Source organism: Bos grunniens, chromosome 23, assembly GCF_055505025.1.
Source record: "Bos grunniens cultivar Pamir isolate PY7600 chromosome 23, Bosgru_T2T1.0, whole genome shotgun sequence".
NCBI lineage: Eukaryota > Metazoa > Chordata > Mammalia > Artiodactyla > Bovidae > Bos > Bos grunniens.
The window spans coordinates 34,297,070-34,322,340 of NC_141187.1; the positions used below are offsets into that span (position 1 = coordinate 34,297,070).

Here is a 25,271-nt window from a genome sequence, read left to right on the forward strand (position 1 = left end):
AGTTCAACTTTTATGGCAGGGACCAGTACACAGGTGTAACTCTTCTCAGTTTTACAAGCCATATGGTTGGTGTTACAGTGACTTAGTTCAGCTGTGGTAGTACAAGAGCAGCCATAAATGGTCCTCAGTCAGCCTGATTGTCTTCTAATAAATCTGATTTATGGACAATGACATGTGAATATCATAAAGTTTTCATGGATCACCAGATAGGATTGTCCTTTTGATTTCCTTCTCAACCATTTAAAAAGGTAAAAGGCATTCATAGACTATAGCAGCAGGTTGCTGTGGTTTGCCAACTCTTGATTCATAGCATTTCAACAATGAGCTCCCACCTTTTGAACTCTGAGTCCACTTCATCCTTTACTGAAACCACAGCTGTGTGATGCTAAGGATAGGAACTGAAACTTCCTTAACCCAGGTCATTAACAGGAAGTAGAAACAGGAGCTTGAATTTATAATCATCAACAGGAAGGGAAAAGAGAAGCTTGAATTTATAAAACCACAGCCATTTGCAAATGAACGGTTACCAAAAGAGATGGGGTCAGATTTCCAACCCCTGGTTTCATTTCAGGGTCCTCCTTCTTCATCCTTATTTAGAAGTTTGTGTCACAGCTTCTAGGGTGCTGATATAAACATATAGCCCTGCCCACTTGTTCTAACATGAAGCAATTTCACCTTACTTTTCTTTGCTGTGACTTTAGGTGACAAAGTTCACATGAAGGAGACTCTTTGATAGAAATGTCCATGATGAGGGGAAGTATGTTTGCTGGTTGACCGGCCCCTTGATTTTTCTATTGAAAGTATATTGAAAGCATATGAGATCTCTAAGGCATGAATATGTTCTCTCTCTCCTCTTTAAGGAAACTAAAAGCTTAAGTAGTTAGCTGCTTTAGTAACAAATTACCTGCAATACACAAAAACTGAACATCACCCACAGAGATATTGTGCTAAGATTAAAAATCTGCTATGGACTGCGTGATACCTTTGATCCATGCAAGCTTCTGGAACCAAAGATGTACAACTGCAGAATTATGAAAGTTCTGGGTTCACGCATTGTGTAATAACAGCATGTGGAGCTAATTTTATGCAGGTGGTATAGAGAAAACAGTATCACATAAACTAAGTGCTTGCTTTATAGTACCTGTTAAAAGATGTCCATGGTCCTGTGTGTCAGTTGCTCAGTTGTGTCAGACTCTGTGACCCCATGGACTGTAGCCCAGCAGGCTCCTCTGTTCATGGAATTTTCCAGGCAAGAATCCTGGAGTAGTTTGCTATTTCCTCCTCCAGGGGATCTTCCCAGGGATCAAACCCCGGTCGCCTGCACTTTTTACGGTCTGAGCTACAAAGGGAGAAGCAAGGGGGAAAGCCCAGTGTACTGGGCTGTAGAAAACAGTCTTTAGTCAAACAAATGTGATTTGTTATGTAAATACATGAGTATTATATTGGGCTTCCCAGATGGTGCTAGTGATACAGTACCTGCCTCCCAATGTAGGTGATGTAAGAGATGCGGTTTCGATCTCTGGGTCTGGAAAACCCCCTGGAGGAGGGCATGGCAACCAACTCCAGTATTCTTGCTTGGAGAATCCCATGGACAGAAGAGCCTGGCAGGCACAGTCCATAGGGTCACAAAAAGAAGGATACAACTGAAATCACTTAGCAGCAGCACACATGAGTATCATAATGAATAATACTTATAGATGCCAGTGAGAATTATCAACAATTTAAAAATCACAAAGCAATAAACATTGATTTTAGAATAACCTATCCTAACTCCCAAAGTCCCTTAAAGTAGATTTAAGTGGTTAACCCAGAGATTGAAGACTTATTCAAAGAATCCTTGATTTTTTGAAGCCTTTGTTTTTAAAGAAGAAAACATACCGGTTTTTTCCCCTCCAGATTCTACTTATTTAATATAGGTCTGGAACTTGAATATTAGTTAATGAGTAGTTATTAAGTATAGTTAATAAGTGCTGATATGCTGATTTTGTTTATGCTTTTCTTATTATTAAGTGTCTTATTTCACCTGATATTATACTCTATGCACAAGTCTGATTCTTAAGCCAGACAGCATATTCATTTAAGTTGTAATTGCCTTCTAGTAGAAGAAGCACTAAGTTTAGGATCATAAAACCTGAATTTTAATACCAATTTACTATTTGTTAACCATATATTTCTGAATATGTGTTCTCATTTATTAAAAACAAACAAAAACATAGAGCTTTTCTCTTTTTTTTGGTGAGAAGAAATAAAATACCATAAATAAAATACTAGTGAAAATGCCTAAGACCATGATTGATATATAAGAGTTACCTAAACAGCCTTTTGTTTATTATTCATGTTTTGCCACACCCCACAGTAGCATATAATCCTTTGATGTAATGAATACTCGGAAATGAGAGTTGACAATCTGTGAAGATGTTCAAAAGTGCTCGGATGGTTAATTGTATACTGAGTTGGAATTACTCCAAATGGTGAATGTTATTTTCTTCTACACTAAATTTTACTGTCTTGCCTAGCTGGTAACTGACTCTCCTTAAGGACAAATCATTCATTCTACATGCCACCATGTGGCTATCAATCTGTTGACAGTTGAAAAAGCACCCCTAATGACAGGCAATTCACAGGTTCTCCTCGTTTTCTGACCAAGACCTTTCTTTTATTGGGAGCTGCTGGTTGAGAGGTGAGAAAAAATGAAGATTCTGGAGACCTTCACCTACCAGAAACCTCTTCAAGCAGGAGTTTTCCACTTTGTACCTTCTGTTAGAACTACCCTTTTTCAAAGCAGCATCAGTATGGAAAATGGAATTTGCACTCCTGGTTAGATGTATACGCTGTGGTATATGATATGTTTTCCCAATAAAGAGGAATCTGCTAGGAAATTCCCCTCATTGTTACAGTCAACCTTGAGGGAAAACCCTGTTTTTTGGACTCGGGAGGGTCTGGTTTTTCCGTTCCTTGCTTCTTGGTCAACATGTTGGTGTGAGGGGCAAGCTGTCTCTTATACTAGATGATCCAGTTTTTTCACCTTTCAAACTTCCCATCTTTCTGATCCTAGTTACCCCACACTGAAGAAGCTTGCTGGGAGAAGACCAGATATCCCCATTTATGTTGGAAAAACAGAAAGACCTGTATTTTGGAATCTGAATCAGAGTGGTGTCCAGTTGACTAATATCAATGTAGTGCCATTTGGAATATGGCAGCAGGTCAGATATCAGTGTTTTTTCCACACTTTTCAGTTATATTTTCTGGGGGTAAATTTTAAGTGAGGTAGTTGCTTTAATACTGAAGAAACAATGACTTACTTTTTCCATATGTAGTACTATGTAAGTATGTATTACTGTATAAATCTCTATTTGGGCTAAAATAAAAGGTGGCTTTTCTCTCCATAAATCAATGGCATGACTTTACTGGATAATAAATCTAATTCTGAATAAAAGGGATTTCTTTCCAGAAGAGATGATCATTTACTCAAATATTGAACAAAAAGCCAAACTGACATAAACAGTGGTTGGTTTTATTGTTAAATTCCAGGTAGACAAAAATCTCCGATTCATGATCTTGATGGATGGCATTCATCCTGAAATGGACACTTGCATTATTGTGGAATACAAAGGTATTTTCTTATTTTCATCAGCAATGAAAAATGAAACATACTCTTGGTAGGAAGGATAATGATAGCTATCCAAAGTTCCATCCTATCTTCATCTTCTTCTTCCATCTTCATTTTCCATAAGATATAGTATGTTCTATCCCTGTCTTAGGAAAATGGACTGTCACTGAGATAATCTCAGAAAATCTGTCACTCAGAGAAAAAATTAGCAGTAACATACTCTGTGTGGTGACAGGTGCAAGGATTTTTTTCATAAGGGAAGAGATACTCTATATTACCCCTATAAGTGATGGACAGGGAGGCCTGGTGTGCTGCGATTCATGGGGTCGCAAAGAGTCAGACACAACTGAGCAACTGAACTGAACTGAACTGAACATCTTCAAAACTGCCTTTATTAAGTGTTTTACTTTCATATTGACATATTATAATGCAATGTAATCATACACTTCTGCTTTTCATGTGAGAAGAGATGGCTTTACCCCAACAGTTATTAAATAGAATTTCCAAAAGGTTGAGAGATTTGTGTTGATTTGGTTATTTTTCCTCCCTGCATCATTTGAGCTCAACATCTGAAGATAGTTGGCTAAGGAAAGTAGTCTGTCTATGATCTTGAAGGAAATCAAGGTTATTATCCTCATCCAGAACCAACCAAATCAGTCAGGAGGAGTTTGATTTTGTTGGCCTAGGATTTCAAACTATGGTGTTCAAGATTTCACCTTGAGTATTTATGACGCATAATTTTTCCACAGGTCATAAGATACTCAATACAGTGGATTGCACCAGACCCAATGGAGGAAGGCTGCCTATGAAGGTTGATTTAATGATGAGTGATTTTGCTGGAGGAGCATCAGGCTTTCCAATGACTTTCAGTGGTGGAAAGTTTACTGGTAATACTTTATTTCGAAGTGATGCCAGGGAGCAGGCATGGCATTTTGCTAAATGCTTTGCAAATCAATACAAAGATAACTAAAACATGGTTCTTCCCAGCAAGAAGCTTACAATCTTACTGGGAAACCAGACTTGCAAATCACAGATTGCAGACTAAAGTTCCCAGCTCAAAGCGTGCTAATGGGGCATGAAAGAAACACTAAGGGGATTAGGGAGCATCTCAGGATAAGTCAAGAAAAAGAATCATTTGGATCAATTGGATTCCTGATGTAGACCATAGAGCAGAACAGGAAGGGTCTGACATTGGTAATCCAGGCTTAAATGCTCTTGGTATGAGGTTCAGAATAGAGTGTGGGCACCTTGAGGTAGGCATATGCCCTTGGTTTGGTGGAATGCTCATACTGGGAGGGATGGAGCAAAGGAAGCCCCTCTAAAGTATGGGGTTATGGGGGTCTGGGGAGCAGGGAAAATAGGTAAATAGTGGTCAAAGAGTATAAACTTCCAGTTATAAGGTGAATATGTTCTGGGGGTGTGATGTACAGCATAGTGACTACAGTTAACACCATTGTGCTCTGTACTTGAAAGTTGCTAAAAGAGCAGATCTTATGTGTTCTAACACATGGAAAATGGTAACGAGGTGATGGAGGTAATAAGCTAACCTTATTGTGTAATCATTAGGCATGCATGCATGCAATGAAATCCCCATGGTGTGTACTTTAAACTTATGTAAAATTACACATCAGTTTTATCTCAAAGCTAGAAAAAATGTGCAATCCAAGGAAGAAGCACTTCTGCTCTGGGTCTAAGTGTAGTGCTAGGTTTGGGATGGGGGAGGGTGTGTAAGTGGTACATTTTGTTCACACTTTTGCTCAATACTAGCATTGAAAGTGCTTAATATATGTTCACTTAATAAATGCATATGTTTTGTAAGCGATCTCTGTTTAATGATGTGGCAGAAATGCCCTACTTGCAATATGAAGAAAGCCTTGTACAGTTCCTTCCTTTCTTCTCTTAAGTCTGTATTCATTGCTTCCCCCAATGTGTCACCATGTGAGACATAGAAGGGAGGTGCTGTCCTTAGTGGGTTAACAATGTGACTGGGGAGGCAACATATACCTACTAAAGGTAGCTGGCAGAATTCCATCCTTTCTTTTAAAGATTTATTTATTTGATTTTTGGCTGTACTGTCTTCATTGCTGTGCATGGGCTTTCTCTAGTTGCGGTGAGTTGGGGCTACTCTCTAGTTGCGGTGCATGGGCTTCTCATTGTGGTGGCCTCTCTTATTGCAGAGCATGGGCTCTAGGCATGGGGACCTCAGTAGTTGCGGTGCTTTGGCTCAGTAGTTGTAGCTCTTGGGCTCTAAAGTGCTGGCTCAGTAGTTATGGTGCACAGACTTAGTTGCTCCACAGCATGTGGGATCTTCCTGGACCAGGGATCAAACCCGTGTGCCCTGCGTTAGCAGGAGGATTCTTTACCACTGAGCCAGGGAAGTCCCAGAATGTCATTCTTATGTGAGTATGTGTATGTGTGTGTGTGCATGTGCACATATATTTAAGAAGGTCCAGAATATACCAGAACATTAATAATTAAATGTTAATAGTGATCAGGTCTAGCTTATGGATAGTTTTTTTTTTTCCTGTCTCCTTGTCTGTGTTCAACAGATGTTCGTAGCAGTAGGAGGAGGAGCAGTTCCCTGACACAGTATCCCACATGCTCTGGGCCCTGCCTAAATTCTCAACTTCCTTTACTGTCTGTATCCCCATTGCTTGACCAATGTCAGCCCATACTGGCCTGCTTTTTGTTCCTTAGACTCGATACACCAGGCACATCCATGCCCTGGTCTTTGCATGTGCTGTTTCCACTGCCTGAAGTGCTATTACCCCTGACCTCCGCACAGTGGCCAATGCCTCTTCTATGTTTGTCTGTATTCGATGACGCCAATGTCATCTCCACTAACTGCCCTGTCTAATACCCACCTCCTCACCCCAGCCACTCTCTATCCCATGATCCTATTTTACCTCCTTCCTAGATCATCACTATTTGAAATAAACTTATTTACTTATTTATTATTTGCATCTTTCACTAGAATGACTGCTCCATGAGAGCAAGGAACTGCTTTTTCTTGTTCATCATTATATTCTCCATGCCTTGAACCATGTGGGCTCATAGTAGGTGCTCAATAAATATTGAGCAAATGAATGAATGAGCAAATGAACAAGCTGTGAGGTAGGCATCACAATTCCACTTCACAGAGGAGAAAACAAACGTAAAGAATTTAAGTAGTGGAGCTGCATTTTGACCCTAAGTCTTAACTGACTCCAACATCCAGACCTTTGACCACTGCACACCCCCAGGGTGTAACAAACGTGCTTTGCATTTATAATCCACCCAGATAGCAAAGCCATTTCCATGTTAGAAGAGCATTAAGCAATACGAGAATTACAGTGCTCTTAAAACATACATACGTGCAAGGTACAACTATACGTGCCACCCTGTGTATTCAGCTAGGTCCACATGAATTGCCATAAACAAGGAGAGGGTTCAGTGTCCTTGGCTAATTCAGGAACGTTTTCCTAGTAACCAAATGAAATTTGCATAATAAAGCCACTAATGACAAAGAGTTTTGGTCTACATCTGAGTGTCAGCTGTCAATTTTTATCTCCTGAAAGATTTCTCTACTAGAGCTTTTGTTTTTCTCGGATTTCTGAACAGAGGAGACTAATCCAAACCCTGTCATTCCAGAGGAATGGAAAGCCCAGTTCATTAAAACAGAAAGGAAGAAACTCCTGAACTACAAGGCTCGGCTGGTGAAGGACCTACAACCCCGAATTTATTGCCCCTTTGCTGGGTATTTTGTGGAATCCCACCCCTCAGACAAGTATGGCTGGACATTTTGTATAACGTATTTACACACGAGTTAATGTATTCTGGGATGAATGATTTAGTTGTAAATGCAACACAGAATGAGAGAGAATAATTGGTAGAAATCTGGAGTTTATTTAACAAGCTGCCTGAGAACGGAGAGCATGAATGAAAGCAATGCTTGGCAGCTAGAGTTAATCCAGATAGATTTTTGTCCAGAAGGATCCTGGAAAGGATAAAGGCAAGTTATATGTATTCAGTATACACTAGAAATTGAACTGGGGCATTTAATCAAGTCATTTAGTTTTCTCAATGACACTGTAAGGTAGGTATCATTATGCCTATTCAAGTTGGTTGAAACTCAGGGGCTAAGAGATTTGCCCAAATCACTCTGTTGGAAACACTGGAGTTAAGAAATGAATCCTGGTATGCTTAGCTCTGGAGCTCTTTTCTCTACACCACACTATATCTCAGAATAGAGAGTGTATCATTATCAAGTTATAGTCTCATTTTTGAGTGTCTGAAAGGATTTCTCTTGCAGCAGCATAACTTCTAGATCTTGTTTTTCAAGTGTATTTTTTGGAGGCCAGTGAGTTTTCTTTGAGAATGTTTGAAGGTTTTCATTTTAATGGTCACATGAAGTTTGGAGGAGCAGAGTCTCTAGACCTGATCCAGCATTACCTGGTATCTGTTCTGATTGCTTGGTGTCAGGAGAAAGGGCCAGGAGATCCCAGGGGAGGGTCAGATGACTGGAACAGCAAGAAGGACAGTCAGAGAGGCAGCTCTGAACCAAATGGCACAGAACCATTTCAATATTTTAGCAACTATTATGCCTCCTGGCTGAGCATCAGTTCTGTCCTTTAAACAATGGGAAAAGGAGCAGACACAAAGATTTTGCTGCCATTTACAGCTCTCACACATCACACTATATGGAAATACCCAAGAACTGAGGAACTGGACTGTGGTGATATTTTGCACTCCATACTGTCTTGAACGGTGATGAGCATCTGTTAAAAGATGTAAAGAGAAAGCATGTCCAAGATCAATCTGAGAGAGTCTGCTGGAGAAGGTGAAACAGGGTGTCATTCTATTACTTTCATGTTCTAAGCTATGGGTCACTCAAGGGAAAAGTAAAAATTGATAGAAATATTTACCACATGACACCAGAGAATATTAAAGTCAGGACAGTGAGGAAGTATTTCTGAGCTTGAATTAAAAAAAAAAAAAAAAAAAGACCCAGAGGATTTCCTTATTTGGCTTCATGTTATGCGTTTCATGTCAAACCTTATAGTCTGAAGGCAGATAAGTTAAGCATCCTTAGGGATGACCTTTTGGTCTAAGGCTTGACCAGAGAAGAGGAATTAGATAAAATAACAGACATTTGAAGTGTTTTAATCTATTATGGAAAATGTGAGAAGGAAATAACTGTTTTGCAGGGGACCCACAAAAGGGATCTCTGCCTGAAAGGTTAAGAATGGACCAGGTGGCTTAGAGAGGTAGAGAGACAGTCTGTATCTGTGGAAAAACAGAAATACGGGCAGAGAAAAAGAATGCATTGTATTCATGGAAGAATTCAAGTAACTGGATTTCTAGTCATCAACTATGAAGACTAGCAGGTAGTAAAATAGTATTTTTGAAGTACTAACTGGAGAAGGTAATGGCACCCCACTCCAGTACTCTTGCCTGGGAAATCCCATGGACAGAGGAGCCTGGTAGGCTGCAGTCCATGGGGTCTCTAGGAGTCAGACTCGACTGAGCAACTTCACTTTCACTTTTCACTTTCGTGCATTGGAGAAGGAAATGGCAACCCACTCCAGTGTTCTTGCCTGGAGAATCCCAGGGACGGGGCAGCCTGGTGGGCTGCCGTCTCTGGGGTCGCACAGAGTTGGACACGACTGAAGCAGCTTAGCAGCAGCAGCAGCAAGGAAAAAAAGAACGGTCAACACAGATTCTATATCCAGTGAAAATATCCTTCAAGAATGAAGGTAAGATAAAAACATTCCCAGATGAAAGGAAAACTAAGACAATTCATTACAAGAAGAGCTCCTTTAAGAGAAATGCCAAAGAAAGTTATACAGATAAAAGGAAAATGACTCTAGAGGGACACTTGTGGAGGAACCACACTACCCAATTGTAAGACTCACTATAAAACTACAGAAATCAAGACAGCATGATATTGATGAGGGGATAAACACATAGGTAAGTGAAATAGAACCTGAAAATAGACCCACCTACATATAGCCATTTGATTTTTGACAAAGGTACAAAAACCATTCAACGGGGAAAGGATAGTTTTTTCAATGAATGTTATTTGAACAATTGGACATTCATGTGCAAAAAATGAACCTCAGTGTAAACCCCACACTGTATCCCCCAAAATAAGTCTAAATGGATCATAAATAAAAATGTAAATATAAAACTATGAAACTTTCAGAGGAAGATATAGGAGAAAATCTGCATGAGCTTGGGTTAAGCAAAGGCTTCTTAGATATGACACCAAAGCACAATAAGTTCAGTGAAAATTTTAATACATTGGGCTTTATCAAAACTAAAATGTTTACTCTGTGAAAGACACTACTAAGGGAGTAAAATGACAAGCTGCAGACTGTGAGAAAATGTTTGCAAGTCATATATCTGATTAAAAATTTGTGTTTAAAATATATAATTAACTTTCAAAATTCAGTGTAAGGAAGCAAAGAACTAAAAAATAAATGGGCAAAATATTTAAATAAATTCTTCACCAAAGAAGATATATTGATGCAAATAGGCATAAGAAATGATATGCCTGTATCATCAGCCATTAGAGAATACAGATTAAAACTGCAGTGAAATAAGAATTAAAAGTAATAAAAGTTATTAATAAAATTTTAATATAATTAAAATTAATAAATAAGAATGAAAATTAATAAAATTTAATGAAAGATTACCACTATCCAATTATGACAAAGATACAGAACAATAAGACTTCTCAGACACTGCTGTTGAGAATTCAAAATGATACAGCTATCTGGAAATCAGTTTGACTGTTTCTTTAAATACACATTTATCATACAATCCAGAAGTTCCATTCATGGGTAATTACCCTAGAGAAACTAAACTTTTATTGAACACAAAAACTACACACAAATATTAATAGTAGTTCTATTCATAATTACCAGATCAACTCAAATATCCTTCAACAGGTGAATGGATAAACAAGCCATAGTATATCCACACTATAAATGCAATACAAAATAGATAGCTGTTGATATATACAACAACATAGACGAATCTCAAAGGCATCATGCTAAGAGAAAGAAGTCAGCCTCAAAAGATTACGAATGGTGTGATTCCACTTACATGACATTCCAGAAAAGGCAAAACTACTGGATGGAGAGCAGATTGGTGGTTGCCAAGAGCTGGGCTGAGGGGAGAGTTTGACGGGCCAACACGAGGGAATTTTAAGAGAACAGAGTATAGAGCGGAGAGAACTGCTCTGTATCCTGACTGCAGTGGTAGTTGCACAAATCTACACATATGTTAAAATTCGTAGAGTTGATCACCCCAAACAGTCCAAAAATTGGATCTAAGCAATCTTAAAAATTAAAAAACCTAAACAGTTATTCTTAACACCTCAGCCATGTTAATTAAAGCTATATGTTTATTTAGATCATATTTGTAAGACAACACATATCTTAATATATGCACATTTTATATGAGTCACAACCCTTCAAAAGAAACAAAATATAAAGTTTATTCATTTAGTAAATCTTGAAGCATAGCTTTATTATTATGTTAAAATGTTATATTTTAATTTTTTTACAAGATTCTGTCAGTTATATAGAGCATCTATTTCATTACACAGTTACTCAGCTGTTAACGATGATAGTGTCTTTATGAGCAAACTCCAGTGCCATAAGATCCCCATTATGATCAGTAACTAGAGCATTTTGTGTACAAAGGGCAGGGACTTCCCATAAGCAGACAGGGAATGCATGTGTCATTTCTACTCAGAGTACATTTATCTGTAAATTTGTCGGGTAGTAAAGAAATAGTCCTTGAGATTCGTTTTTATGGCAAAATCCTGTAAGTACTGACCATAATTTCTCATCAACTGAGGCTTCAGAGTACAATAGGAGAAATAGTGTACATGGAATTTAGGCTCTTCCCTACTACCACTTATTAGGACCAATTTTTTTTTTTAACTTTTCTGGGCTTCATGTGTCTCATCACTAAAACCTGACTGCTTTCATTTTGAAGTTCTATATTGTCTGGTGACATATCTACATGTGTCTTATCAATTAATATGTCCTATTGCTGATGTGTTCCCTTTATTACTTCTTGTTGATATTCTGTAGCTGTCTCACATCTTCCAAATGTTTTCAGATAGACTGGTCTAAAGCTAAATAATAATTTCTTTTGATCAATACTATTGATCATTCATTCATTCATCTATTGAGCAGCATGTTCTTGGTGCTGGAGAACCAGGGATAAAATGATTGTCTTCAGAGTTGGAAGAGAAAAACAATGATAATGTAGAATGATAAATGCTGTGGTACATGCATGTTCTGAAGGCAGTGGGATAGAGGCGGGAGTCCGAAAATGACTGTTGGAAACTATGGATGGGATGATTGAAACAAAGTTTTGAAGTATAAGTAAACCCTGACCAACAAAGATAGAAAGATGCTGAGATGAGTGACTGCAGTTCAGGGTAGGGGACGGAGGCAGGTGTTTGAGGAAGCGGGGAGGAGGGAACCGAGAGAACCAGACAGTGAACACCACTATGTGCCACTCAAACATGACTTGGATTGATCCTTAAGAATGAGGAACCCGGGAAAGGGGTCTGATGAGCAGAGACATGATCAGATGTGCACCAGGGAGGTTAGGCTGTATGTATGGCGGGAAGGGAGATAGGAATGTCGATCCTGGAGACCAATTTGAAAATCATACAACAATCTTGAAGGATTGATGAAAACCATTGGAGACTGAGAAGAGAATTCAGATTCTAGAAATATCAAGGAAGTTGCATTGTGAGAACTTGAAGAACTGGATATGATGGTTTCTTACCAATGGGGCCACTTGATCACTTAACATGATGCTGGCATTTAAAGTGATTACAAGCCATTGTTCTGGTATTAGTGGTTGGCAAATGTTACCCTTGGTACTCACAATACCCCTCAGAGGGTGGCATCTGAGTATGTATTAATTTTATTATTATTTTAGAGGTGGAGACAAAGAAGTTAAAGAATTTTGTGAACACCACACATTGTGTTTTAGGAAGAGTAATCTGATAGTGTCATGTTTCTCAGGAGGCAAGGAAACCAGGTAATGAATCATTTTGAGATGAGAGGTAGGAAGAAAATGAGACAAAGAGGTGACACTGCTTCAAACTGAGGGCTGTGCCAGTGGAAGGACATTCACATGTGCAGGAAGGAAGTAGTTAGACATCTTTGGGTGGACAGACATCTTTACTCATGTCTGCAAAATTGATCCCAAGATCATAAATAATGTAAGTCACCTTGGAGCTATGAAATTGCAGTGCTTACATATGTCTGTATATCTGGCTGAAAATATCTATCCAGTCTAGGTCGCCAAGCTGTAGCACAAGAAAGTAAAATTCCCTTTAACAAAAATGCTTGGGTCACCCATGTCTGATGAAGTACAGTGACAAAGCCTGTTTCTCTGAATCTCTCTTTTTTGACTCCAGCACCACCACAATTACCTTCCCAAATAACATTGAAATTGATGACTTAGTACTTTTCCAGAAAGACTGTGGTTTGTAATTAAATTTGGGAGATACTCAGCTCTGATCAATAACACAATGAGAAACTAGATCTCAGGAGGGGCTATGACCGCGGATGTGTGTGTGTTCTTTTCTAACCAGTGGATTTTAATGGTTTTAATTGGAAAGACTTTTTGCGGGGGAGGGTGGTTTATAAAACACAGAAATTTATTTCTCACACATCTGAAGCCTGGAAAGTCTAAGATCAACGTGCTGGCAGACTTAGTGTCTACTGAGGGCCTACTATGTGGTTCATAGATGCCTATCTTTTTTAATATAAACTTACATGGTGGAAGGGGTTGGAAAGATTTATCAGACTTTCTCCTAAAGCTGGGGAGAGGCTCCTCCTTGTGGCCTCCTGGGAAGGTCAAGCCCCGCTCTGGCGATAGAGCTCTGGATGGACTCTGCTGACCTGGGCCAAGTCACCTGGCCCCTCTGACCCTTAGTCTCTTTCCATATAAAATGAGAGTAATAAAGGCAGGTATCTCAATAGTGGGTTGTAAAGATAAAAACAATTAGTTCGTGTTATTTGCTTAGCATTTACATACCAGTTAATATTTAATCATCCATATATTTAATTAAAGGGCTTTCCTTATAGCTCAGCTGGTAAAGTATCTGCCTGCAGTGCAGGAGACCTGGGTTCAGTTCCTGGGATGGGAAGATCCCCTGGAGAAGGAAATGGCAACCCACTCCAGTATTCTTGCCTGGAGAATCCCATGGATAGAGGAGACTGGCAGGCTACAGTCCATGAGGTTGCAAGAGTCAGACACAACTTAGCGACTAAATTGCCACCACCACCATATTTAATTAATATTAAATACAATAAAACAAGCCAATATTCTATACACCTGAAACTAACACACTATTATAAATAACTATCAGATCAGATCAGTCGCTCAGTCGTGTCCGACTCTTTGCGACCCAGTGAATCGCAGCACGCCAGGCCTCCCTGTCCATCACCAACTCCCGGAGTTCACTGAGACTCAGTCCATTGAGTCAGTGATGCCATCCAGCCATATCATCCTCTGTCGTCCCCTTCTCCTCCTGCCCCCAATCCCTCCCAGCATCAGAGTCTTTTCCAATGAGTCAACTCTTCGCATGAGGTGGCCAAAGTACTGGAGTTTCAGCTTTAGCATCATTCCTTCCAAAGAAATCCCAGGGCTGATCTCCTTCAGAATGGACTGATTGGACCTCCTTGCAGTCCAAGGGACTCTCAAGAGTCTTATCCAACACCACAGTAAATAACTATACCTCAATTTAAAAAAAACTGGGAAAAATTAAATATAAGTGTGCTATTCCCACCTCTTTATAATAATCTCACTCTATCTAACTTCAATTCCAATCACTATGTGATTATTACTTAAAAACAAGCTATAAGTGCAACGTTCTTTGACTAACAGCTCTTTCCTAATTAGGAACATTAGCCCAAATATAGTCTTTATTTTTCCTGAGCTAAGTAGAGGGGGATTGGGAAGTATGAAAGAAGAAGAAACAAATAAAAATTCTGTCATTGTTCTAATCAGAATTTCAACTGAGAATAAACTTTCTGACATGGCAATGTCCTTATTTCTCAGGTACATTAAGGAAACAAACATCAAAAATGACCCAGATGAACTCAACAATCTTATCAAGAAAAATTCTGATGTGTTAACATGGACACCGCGACCTGGAGCCACTCTTGATCTGGGTAGGATGCTAAAGGATCCAACAGACAGGTTTGGCTTAAATACTTAATAGAGAATAAAAATGATTCAGGGATTTTTTTTTTCAATTTTACGAGAAAATAAAGGACATACTTCTGGCCTCTTGGTAGGTCCCAATTTGTAGGAATATTAAGGTTTTGTTTTTTTTTTTTGAGTAGCATCCTGAACTTGTCATGAATTAATATCCACACATCACTTTTTAAAATAGAAGTCTTACCATTCAAATAAAAAACTATTAAATAAGTATCTTTCAAATCTAAGGGATAAAAGATTGAATTTTTTTCTCAGTACTATAAATAATTTTCTCATCCTAAGTGTTTTCCTCATCTCAGAACCTGCCTTGAAGATAAAGAGTAAGGAAGTTTTTTCTTTGAAAGATAATTGATACAGCTCAAAGTGAAAAACAATGAGCCTGAGAGTTAGTTTTCATATGAGCATTAATTCAGTTCAGTTCAGTTCAGTCGCTCAGTCGTGTCCGACTCTTTGCGACCCAATGAATCGCAGCACGCCAGGCCTCCCTGTCCATCACCAACTCCCGGAGTTCACCCAGACTCACGTCCATCGAGTCAGTGATGCCATCCAGCCATATCATCCTCTGTCGTCCCCTTCTCCTCCTGCCCCCAATCCCTCCCAGAATCAGAGTCTTTTCCAATGAGTCAACCGTTCGCATGAGGTGGCCAAAGTACTGGAGTTTCAGCTTCAGCATCATTCCCTCCAAAGAAATCCCAGGGCTAATCTCCTTTAGAATGGACTCGTTGGATCTCCTTGCTGTCCAAGGGACTCTCAAGAGACTTCTCCAACACCACAGTTCAAAAGCATCAATTCTTCAGCGCTCAGCTTTCTTCACAGTCCAACTCTCACATCCATACATGACCACTGGAAAAACCATAGCCTTGACTAGACGGACCTTTGTTGGCAAAGTAATGTCTCTGCTTTTCAATATGCTATCTAGGTTGGTCATAACTTTCCTTCCAAGGAGTAAGCGTCTTTTAATTTCATGGCTGCAGTCACCATCTGCAGTGATTTTGGAGCCCCCAAAAATAAAGTCTGACACTGTTTCCACTGTTTCCCCATCTATTTGCCATGAAGTGATGGGACCACATGCCATGATCTTAGTTTTCTGAATGTTGAGCTTTAAGCCAACTTTTTCACTCTCGTCAAGAGGCTCTTTAGTTCTTCTTCACTTTCTGCCATAAGGGTGGTGTCATCTGCATATCTGAGGTTATTGATATTTCTCCCGGCAATCTTGATTCCAGCTTGTGCTTCTTCCAGCCCAGCGTTTCTCATGATGTACTCTGCATATAAGTTAAATAAGCAGGGTGACAATATGCAGCCTTGACATGTTCCTTTTCCTATTTGGAACCAGTCTACCCAACTGCCAATTCCATAGACTGTACAGAAACAGCGCACTGGGAGTGCCGTTCAGGAACCTTGATGTCTCAGGCCTAGATTTTTCAAATACTTGCATGTGTGCTCAGTTGCTCCGTCACATCTAACTCTTTGCAGCACCGTGGACTGTAGCCCGTCAGGTTCCTCTGTCTATGGAATTTTCCAGGCAAGAATACTGAAGTGCATTGCTAGTTCCTTCTCCAGGGGATCTTCCCAACCCAGGGAATGCTTTACCACTGTGCCACTAGGAAGCCCCTTACAAATACTTGTTTTGAGCCAAATGAAACTGTTAGTTCCTCACCTTTATTTAGAAATGGACTAAATGTGTTGGAAATCTGGACACACCAAAAACACACCCCTCGCTTGGGCCTTACCTTTGCAAAGTTGGCACGAGTGGTGCAGGCAGCTGATTATGACCTTTTGTAACCTCCCATACCCAACTGGTTGCCACATCTAGTCAATTCTGCTGCATAAAGCTCTTACAAATCCATCACTCTTGTTCTTCCATTGTGACTTTAGCCTCTCACAATTTTTCACCTAGATTCCTGCAGTGGCCCCTGAACCTCTCCTCTGATCCATTCTTCAGCACATCCTGATCCTATGCTGGTCACAATCCACTGGTGGGTTGAAAAATCAATGGCATTGACCACAACCAGGATTTTTTAAAAATGTAATAGAGTAAAATCAAATAGACCTGAGTACATTGCCCAAATACACATAACAAGGGATAGTATTATTTCAGGAAACTTTTGTCTCACAGGTGCCCATGGTATGTGGGAGTCCTGATGTAAAATAGAATTCTTACTGGGATCACAGGCAAGGAATTTGAAAGCCCCTACTCTGCCTTGCTGCCAAAGATACTTTTTTTAAATGTAAAACTCTGTCCCCTTCCCTGCTTAAAATTCCTTAGAATCTCCCCAGAATCTCAAGGGTAAAAGCAGTTTGTATTCTCTAGATCAGGGGTGAAAGAAGTTTTTAATTATTTCAGGTTTTAGCAGGGCATTCAAGAGTCTGGCTTTTGGCATTTGCAGAATTCTCCATCCTCTCTCTCCAGTTCCCCAGATGTATTCTATGGTAATAATTCTCAAACTTGAAAGCACATCAGAATAACTCCAGTCACTTGGATAACTGCAGCTCCTTGGGTTCCACCCTCTAAGGTTCTGATTGGGTAGATAGGAGGCAGAGCCCAGGAATCTGCATTTGTATCATCAAGTTACACCAAAGCATCCTGGGTAACAAGAGGGTTGATTATTGTTGGATTCTCAATTGTAAGACACAGAGTAAGGGATATAGGGAGACTAAGTGCTTAACTCTGCCTTCTTGTGAGGGGAGGAGAGGGCAGGAGAGAACAGTAAATGTGTCCAGGAAGGCATTTGTGCCTTAGAAATCAGGAGGAGGTTTCAGAAAGTAGTTAAGAGAGCGAGAGAGATCGAGATTCTGGCACGTGCTGGAGAAGGGAGGTGCAAATAATGTCATGAGTTTGGTGAATACAGATAGTTTGTTTTTTTGTTTGTTTTCTAAAAAAATGTTTCTATTGAAATATAGTAGATTTACAATGTTGTGTTAGTAAATATATTTTCTTTGAATAAGTGAATAGTATGCCATTCATTCAGAAAGGACTTACTGAGCTCCTTCTGTAAACATGGCATCATAGTAGGTACAGACAAACGGCTGTGAAGAGGTCCTTCCCTCATGAAGTCAAATCCACCCCAGTGTAGGGGCGGTAAGTGAAAAGGGAAGGAAAGGGTGAGACAGGAATTCCGTGTCTGGCCAGGGCTAGAAAGAATTTGCAAAACAGCCCAAGGAACTTGCCTGTGAGTAAGGAGAGCTTGAGAAAGTTATAAAGTGAGGAAGGAACATTACTGCATTGTTTTTTTTAAAAAACCCATTTCACTTTGCAAAGGAGCATTTCCTGGGGGAGGAGGCCACAGTGGGAAGAACTGGAATCAGGAAGGCCAACTGGGAGGCTGAGGCTTTAGCTAGCAAGAGATTAGTGAGGCTATAAACTGAGATGAGGCGAGGAGTTGAGGAAGCAAATTTGAGATTCATTTAAAAGTTAGAAACTTTAGGATTTGACAAGTAATTTATTACCAAAACCAGTGCATCTCTAGCTGTGGTCAAACAATGGACTAAAAGTGTTGTTTTGAGAAGTGCCACAGAGTTGCCTAATCTCTACCATCCAGGTGCCCATTTCCTTATCACCATTCCCTCATCCCGATCACATTCTATTCTATTGCCAGGATTCGAGTTTCCATGTCCCATGCAATGATCCATCCTCACACTGGATGGACAGCTTTAGGAATGTCAGAGAACTGTCATCCATATTGCTGACTGGGTTTCCAGGTACAGTTGCCCTGTCAGCTTTGATTAGTACAGAAAGATGACCGTATATTAGAGACACAAAATTCTGGGTATATCCCTAGGACAGGCTAAAGACATTCCTATGTTTAACAAATGTTTGTGGGACCTCTTCTATGGCTGGGCTTCCTTGGTGGCTCAGACAATAAAGAATCTACATGCAAAGCAGGAGACCAGGGTTCGATTCCTGGGTCAGGAAGATCCCCTGGAGAAGGGAATGGCAATCCACTCCAGTATTCTTACCTGGGAAATCCCATGGCCAGAGGAGCCTGGCAGGCTATAGTCCATGGAGTAGCAAAGAGGTGGACACAACTAACACTTTCTGTGTGCCAATCACGGATGCTGCTCTCATCAAACTTATATTCTAGTGGAGCTGGGGGGGCAGGGCAGGTGTGAGCAGGCTTCTGCAAAATCAACATGACCATATTATATTTAACATTCCCATAATTTAGTGATTTGAGCTGAAAGGGTCCACATCAGTGGCTTTCCAACTTTTTTTTTTTCAAGACAAGGACTTTTATCTTTAAATGTATTGACTTCGAGAGCCATCACACTAAACAATTAACAAGAGCTATTCTAGTTAAGGCTGGGGAGGTGTCCCCCAAGGCACTTCTGTGGGACCCCTGTGTACCACCTGAATGATCGAAAAGCTGCTCCTCTGATTGACTGCTGAAATTGAAGTGCTAACTTTTGCCTTCCTTCCTTATTTATTGCTGTCTTCTTTCCTTCTTCTCTCATCTTTTTGTCTTTAAGCAAAGGCATCATTGAGCCTCCGGAGGGGACTAAAATTTACAAGGATTCCTGGGACTTTGGACCATATTTGAAAATCTTGAATGCTGCTGTAGGAGATGAAATATTTCGTCACTCATCCTGGATAAAAGAGTACTTCACTTGGGCTGGATTTAAGGATTATAACCTGGTGGTCAGGGTATGCTTATGAAGTGCCGTTTGTCTTTGCTTTCCTGTATTATGGAAGTATATGAAAACCCCTTCGTATTCCAATTTGTTTCTCAATAAGCATTTTTTAAGTCCTACCATTTGCCTCACAGAGAATCGATGGGACAATGTGCTTAAACAATCCCTGTTTGAAAACGTTTTCATAGGAAGCATTCTGAGGTCCAGCTCAGTTTCTCTTTGGGAGGATTCTTTTTCTTCCCATCACCATGCGTTAGTTGCTTTTGTTTTGTCGATATTTTGCGGTGTTTTGGTTGTATGGTGGAAAAAGCTACTTCAACTGTGAAATTGGCAGGTGGATCCCACCAGAGAGGTGACATCTTGTAGCAGCAGGAAGTGGGTAATTCTTATCTGCAGCGGTGGTAAGGAGTGAGGTGCACCAACCACAGGGTCAGCCTGGAACTTAAATTAGCCGTGACACGTACACACAGAGCTTATAGGCTCAAGTGGTTCATGCTGTAAGCTGGTCACCAGAAAACTGAGGATGTATCCAAAAACAAAATATGTCCTAAAAAGCAGGGGGTGAAAGAGAAAGAGGAGGTCTGAAATGGGCTGGAAATCCCTGCAGCACTTATCTGTATATTTTATCCCACTTATATTTAGTGCCTGAATTTGTGCATGGGGAGCAAAGTTTAGGGAACGCATCAGGAAATGGACGACATTATACCCTTGGCAACAAAGATTGGTTACCCTCGGGGTGAGGACTAGTTTCAAGTTTACCTTTCAACCCCTGAACATTAATACTTGGTAGCACACAATACTTAGCATTCTCAAAATCAGTAAGTCCTAAAAACCTACCCAGGAGTCAGTGCCAGGCTGTGCAAACTTTTTGCTGGTCAGTAATGAAACAAGTATGAGTATGCACGTGAGTATGCTTACAAAGATGTCAACTCTCTTTTCTTGGGATGAATTGTCATTATTCCAAGATTGTTGTTCAGTTGCCAAATTGTGTCCAACTCTTTGCGACCCCATAGACTGCAGCATGCCAGGCTTCCAAGATTAGTCCTTTCTATTTTTGAGGCATGAAAGCATTCTTCCTTTAATGAAATAAAAGGATAGTAGATGTAAAAATTTGTTTTAAGTCCTCACTTAGCAAAATGAAATATTGATGCCTCTATTAGCTCCCAAATATTTTTTTAGAAAATTGAAACCTGAAGACCTGACGAACTTTGGTCTAAATGAGATTTTCAGTTGAGTGATTAACGTGAAAAAGAGAAAATATTTGGAATTTTCAGTGACACTCTTTATGTTTGGATGCTAGGTGATGGTGAGAAACAGTCCACGTTTTATTTATCTTTTAGCCTGCAAACTACAGTGGTATTTGATAGCTCGTTACTAATTATACTTACTAATTACTAAGTATACTAATTATACATATATCTAAGACAGTGATAACCTTCTCTGTAAATTTGAATGAAGTTAGTGACATGAAGCAGTTTTGCTAGTGTAGAAGAGTAGGATTAGAATTCAATTCAGGAAAGAGAAGAGAGAGTTAGAGAGCCACATAGAGTGATAGGGAGAGCAGGAGAGAGAGAGGCAAGCCTCTTTTTATATTTACTCCAGTTCATTGCTATCATTTGCTTGCACATTCTAGAATTTTTTGAGGATCTTGACAACCAGATTGATATGCTTCTTCCCTTTACCATGTTGTCATTTGCACAGATGATTGAGACAGATGAGGACTTCAGCCCTTTTCCTGGAGGATATGACTATTTGGTTGACTTTCTAGATTTATCCTTTCCAAAAGAAAGACCAAGCCGGGAACATCCATATGAGGAAGTAAGCAGCAACACCAGTGGAAATGCTCCTTCCTTCCTTCTTTCCTTCCTTCCTAAATAAATTTTTTAATTTACTCCAAAAAAAATTTGGAGTAACTTTAGATTTACAGTAAAGTCGCAGGGATACTACAGAGAATGTTAACATACTACTTTAACATGCTACATTTGTCACAACTAATATGCCGGTATTGAAAGAATATTTTTAACTAAACTCCATACTTGCTTCTTTTTGAGTCATTTGCAAAGACTGGCTTTTCTACCTGCTTCCTTCCAAACAGCTGGCCCGCCTGTGCTGTTAGCAGACCTGCAAGCATTGATCTTTGTCTGCCCCTTTACCGTTTCTCCAGCAATGTCTCCTTCCGCAAACAAACACTGTTGGTGGCTTTCTACAGAAAACTGTCAACATAAACCAATGCATATTTTGAGTTCCAACTTTTAGCAGATCCCTAGCCCAAGTCAGGCATGATGTTAAGAGCTGGGGCTTTGGACACAATGTCAAGACTGGTATGGGTTCCCTACCCCTGCTGATTAGGATTACTGACTATGAGCCTTTGAATCCCCATTCAAGTCTTTTTTTTTTTTTTTTTCCCCCTTCTGTGGGGCTTCTTCGTACTTTATAATGTTTTTATGATAGTCAAATGACATAATATATATGAGCATGGATTGTAATTTTAAATTCTATGTACATGTAAGAATCACTAAATAAATTAGGAGGGTGTATAGTCTGCCCTTAAGCATATTAAACGTGTGCCATATAAATGTGTAATGCCTTAATTATAGAGTTACCTTCACTTTCACTTTTTACTTTCATTCATTGGAGAAGGAAATGGCAACCCACTCCAGTGTTCTTGCCTGGAGAATCCCAGGGACGGGGGAGCCTGGTGGGCTGCCGTCTATGGGGTTGCACAGAGTCGGACATGACTGAAGTGACTTAGCAGCAGCAGCAGATGTACCTTTGTATAATAGGCCTGTTCTTAAACTACATTTTAATAATTGGATTTGTATTTTTATGTTTAGTACTTGCTGTTGAAGAGAATCCTATGCTGAAACTTTGGTAAAACCGATAATCTACTGCCTGCTTTGGGGGTTTTAAAAAACTGAGTTTTCACACATAGGAAAACACTACATGAAACACCGATTTTAAGCAAAATGAACCTGATATTTTATTGCCTTTTTTTTTTTTTACCAAACTCATACATAACACAGCTTCATAAATATTAAGTCATTTAATATAACAACCATGATATGAATCGATATTACTATACTCCCCTACAGATGAGGAAAATGCCATGCCGAGAGGTTCAATAATCTGCCCAAGGTCATACAGCTTGTAAATCCTGCTGAAGGCTTTAGCAGCAAGGGGTCTAACTGCAGAGTCTGTGTATTTAGCCACTGCATTGCTTCTTAAATCTGAACTTACGAAACTTATAAATTAAGGTATCTGTTAACCATCAGGGAGATTTTTCTTTGGAATTTTTAAAATCACAAGTTCACTTAAAATACGTCATTGAAAAAAAAAAGGCTTGTTTTTACAGCTTTTCACATTGCTTCTGTTGAATACAGCTAGCAACAGCTCTCTTTAATACAAATGAGCAGACTTGCCACACCATGGGGCAAATCGTCATGCCTGCCGCATACATGGTGGTCCCTATTTTGACTCAAGTGCTTTTATATCTCAGGATATTAGTGATATTTCTGTATGTTGAGGTTTGTTTAAGGAGGTTATCCTTGGAAGAGCTCCATCTCTTGCCACTTGGAGCCTTCTCATATTGCCTTTTTTGGAGGGGAGGCATTCACTGCCTTTCAAACACATGAATGTACTTTCTATCATGCCAACTCTCCATCTTTCCTAGATGCCCGGCTCCTAGCACTCTCAGGAGCTCCCGCTCTCGGCTGGATGGGCTCCTCTCTAGGTCTGCTGCCAATCTGTCACCCTGTGACCTCCCTCAGCCTCTTCTAGACCCCACCCATGTCTTCACTTCTTTGCTTTCCTCCTTTGTGGTATTTTCTGCTTAGGTATCTGCTGAAGAAAGTTTGCACAGGAGCTACCCTTTAAGTATTTTCCTGTCTGATCTTGCACAACAGCTTGCTGAACACATAATGCTGGGTGGCAGTCACTTTCCACGGACGCCTGAAGGCATTGCTCATTTGGCTTCTAGCTGCATGCACTGCTGCTTATCCCAGGCTGACCTTCCTTCCACTGTGGTGACTTTTAAGAATCAAGGGATTAGTCTATATTTACCACAAAAAAAAAAAGACCTTTTCAAGCTGACTCAGGGCTCTCTGTATATGGGTAAGATCTATTATCCAGCAGGCTTTACTTGAAGGTGGGGGTTACATGCTTAAATGCTCACAGATGGACCCCAGGCAGATCTTTAACTAGGTGGAGTTGAGTGGGGACTGGGTCAAGTGGAAAGCATGGGAAGGGAGGAGCCCCTACTGAGCTCCAGCTGATCCTCTGCATTTTCCAGAAAACTTGGATATCTGGATTTTCATGTGAAACATCTAGATTTATAAATGTGGAAGGCCAATTCGGTTTTTTAAAAGGGAGTAGGCTATGAACTATAACCCAGATTGTATGTGGATAAGGGAGCACTCATTTAAGTTTATGAAGGTGAGGAGCCAGCTATTAGGCTGAGGGGCTCCTAAATATCAAAATGTGGAGGTCCTTGTATTTGTGATAAGGCATCACAAATACACTCCCTGCCTTCATTCTTCCTGTAAAGTTGATTCCATTTCGTCAGAGAACTGTCTGAAGGTATTTGGCCCTGGAACCATGTGTAAGCCTAGGGAAGTGGGTGCTCACTGTTTCATGTACCTAATTTTGTGCTCTGTGCCCCTGCTGTTATCCACAGTACCTACCTCTTCTCATTCCAAATCCGAATGTCCTTTCTCATACTCTCCTGGATTCTGCGGCCTCTGGCCTGTTCTTTAATGCCACTCACCTAGCTGCTTTCCACGTTCACATTCATTAGTTGAAATCTCCTGCCAATGATTCACTTCACTTTTTCTTCATTGTGGCGGCTCATACCTGTGCAGTTGCTTTGTCACCAACTTCAGTTGCATCCAGAAGTGGGTGGAAGGCAGGTTATGCATGGGATCTGTCCATCATTTTGAAGTAGAAGTCCTTTCTCAGCGCCAGTGACACTAGGCCTCCTAACTTCTCTTCTTCTGTATTCTTTGGGGGTCTCTTTCTCCAGCCACCACTTACATCTCCTGTTTTCCATCAGGGTTCTGTGCTCAACCCACTCATGTTCTCAAGCCTGTATCTGAGTGAACACATTTGCTACCACCACTTCTCTGCTAATGGCTCCAAAAACCTGTATGTCCTGCCCAGACTTTGCCCAGCTCCCACCAACACTGTCTAGCTTTGGATTCATTAGAGTTAATTGCCTACTGGATAATATCACCTGGATTTCCAAATCCTTGTGCCTCATTGTTCAAAATTCAACACGTCGTTGTTCTCTTAAAACTGCTCTTTCTTGTTTTCTGTCTGATCATTGGCAATGTTAGTGCCTCCACCCCCTCTCCCCAACCCACCAGTGACTCCAGCTAGAAGCCGAGCTTTTCACCTTTTCCCTTTCTCCTCATCCCCAGATCTAATCAAACCACCAAGACCTTTCCATTTTATAGTTCAAACATTTCTCAAAGCCTGCCTGATTCTTCCACGTGCTTGTCTCTAGTTTGAAAGATCATGAAAGACCTTCTCTCCTCCACTGCAAGGAATTCGATTTTGATACTGCACCTTAGCTGGGCAGTCCTCAACTTGACAAGCTGCACAGTCATGTTTCGGAGTCTCTGTTGGCAAAATAAGAGATCCTTTGACCTGTGTTTGCCTTCTCAGTTCACAGTGGATGTCACTGTTTTGTCAAAATGGTGTGGGAAAGAGAAATAAACCCAAACACCAGTCTTCTGATCATTCTGTCATTTATGATAAAGTTGCCTCTACTGGCATTAGCATATTTATC

At 40.2% G+C, this 25,271-nt stretch overlaps 1 protein-coding gene across 14 annotated transcripts in view; it reads left to right on the top strand.

Annotated features, from left to right (window-relative positions):
• The window catches only part of LOC147347588 (cytidine monophosphate-N-acetylneuraminic acid hydroxylase), a 291,879-nt gene that overhangs the window by 260,981 nt on the left and 5,627 nt on the right, over positions 1 to 25,271 (top strand). For 9 of the 14 annotated variants that reach the window (XM_086369953.1, XM_086369952.1, XM_086369958.1 and 6 more), the window contains 7 exons: positions 3,056 to 3,203; positions 3,532 to 3,613; positions 4,360 to 4,497; positions 7,241 to 7,376; positions 14,696 to 14,836; positions 19,325 to 19,499; positions 21,188 to 21,304. In XM_086369953.1, the coding sequence (XP_086226079.1) occupies positions 3,056 to 3,203; positions 3,532 to 3,613; positions 4,360 to 4,497; positions 7,241 to 7,376; positions 14,696 to 14,836; positions 19,325 to 19,499; positions 21,188 to 21,304 (937 nt within the window). Of the gene's footprint in view, positions 1 to 3,055; positions 3,204 to 3,531; positions 3,614 to 4,359; positions 4,498 to 7,240; positions 7,377 to 14,695; positions 14,837 to 16,754; positions 16,834 to 19,324; positions 19,500 to 21,187; positions 21,305 to 25,271 lie in introns of all 14 variants that reach the window. The other 5 variants (XR_015152311.1, XR_015152310.1, XR_015152314.1 and 2 more) reach the window with 5 other exon arrangements.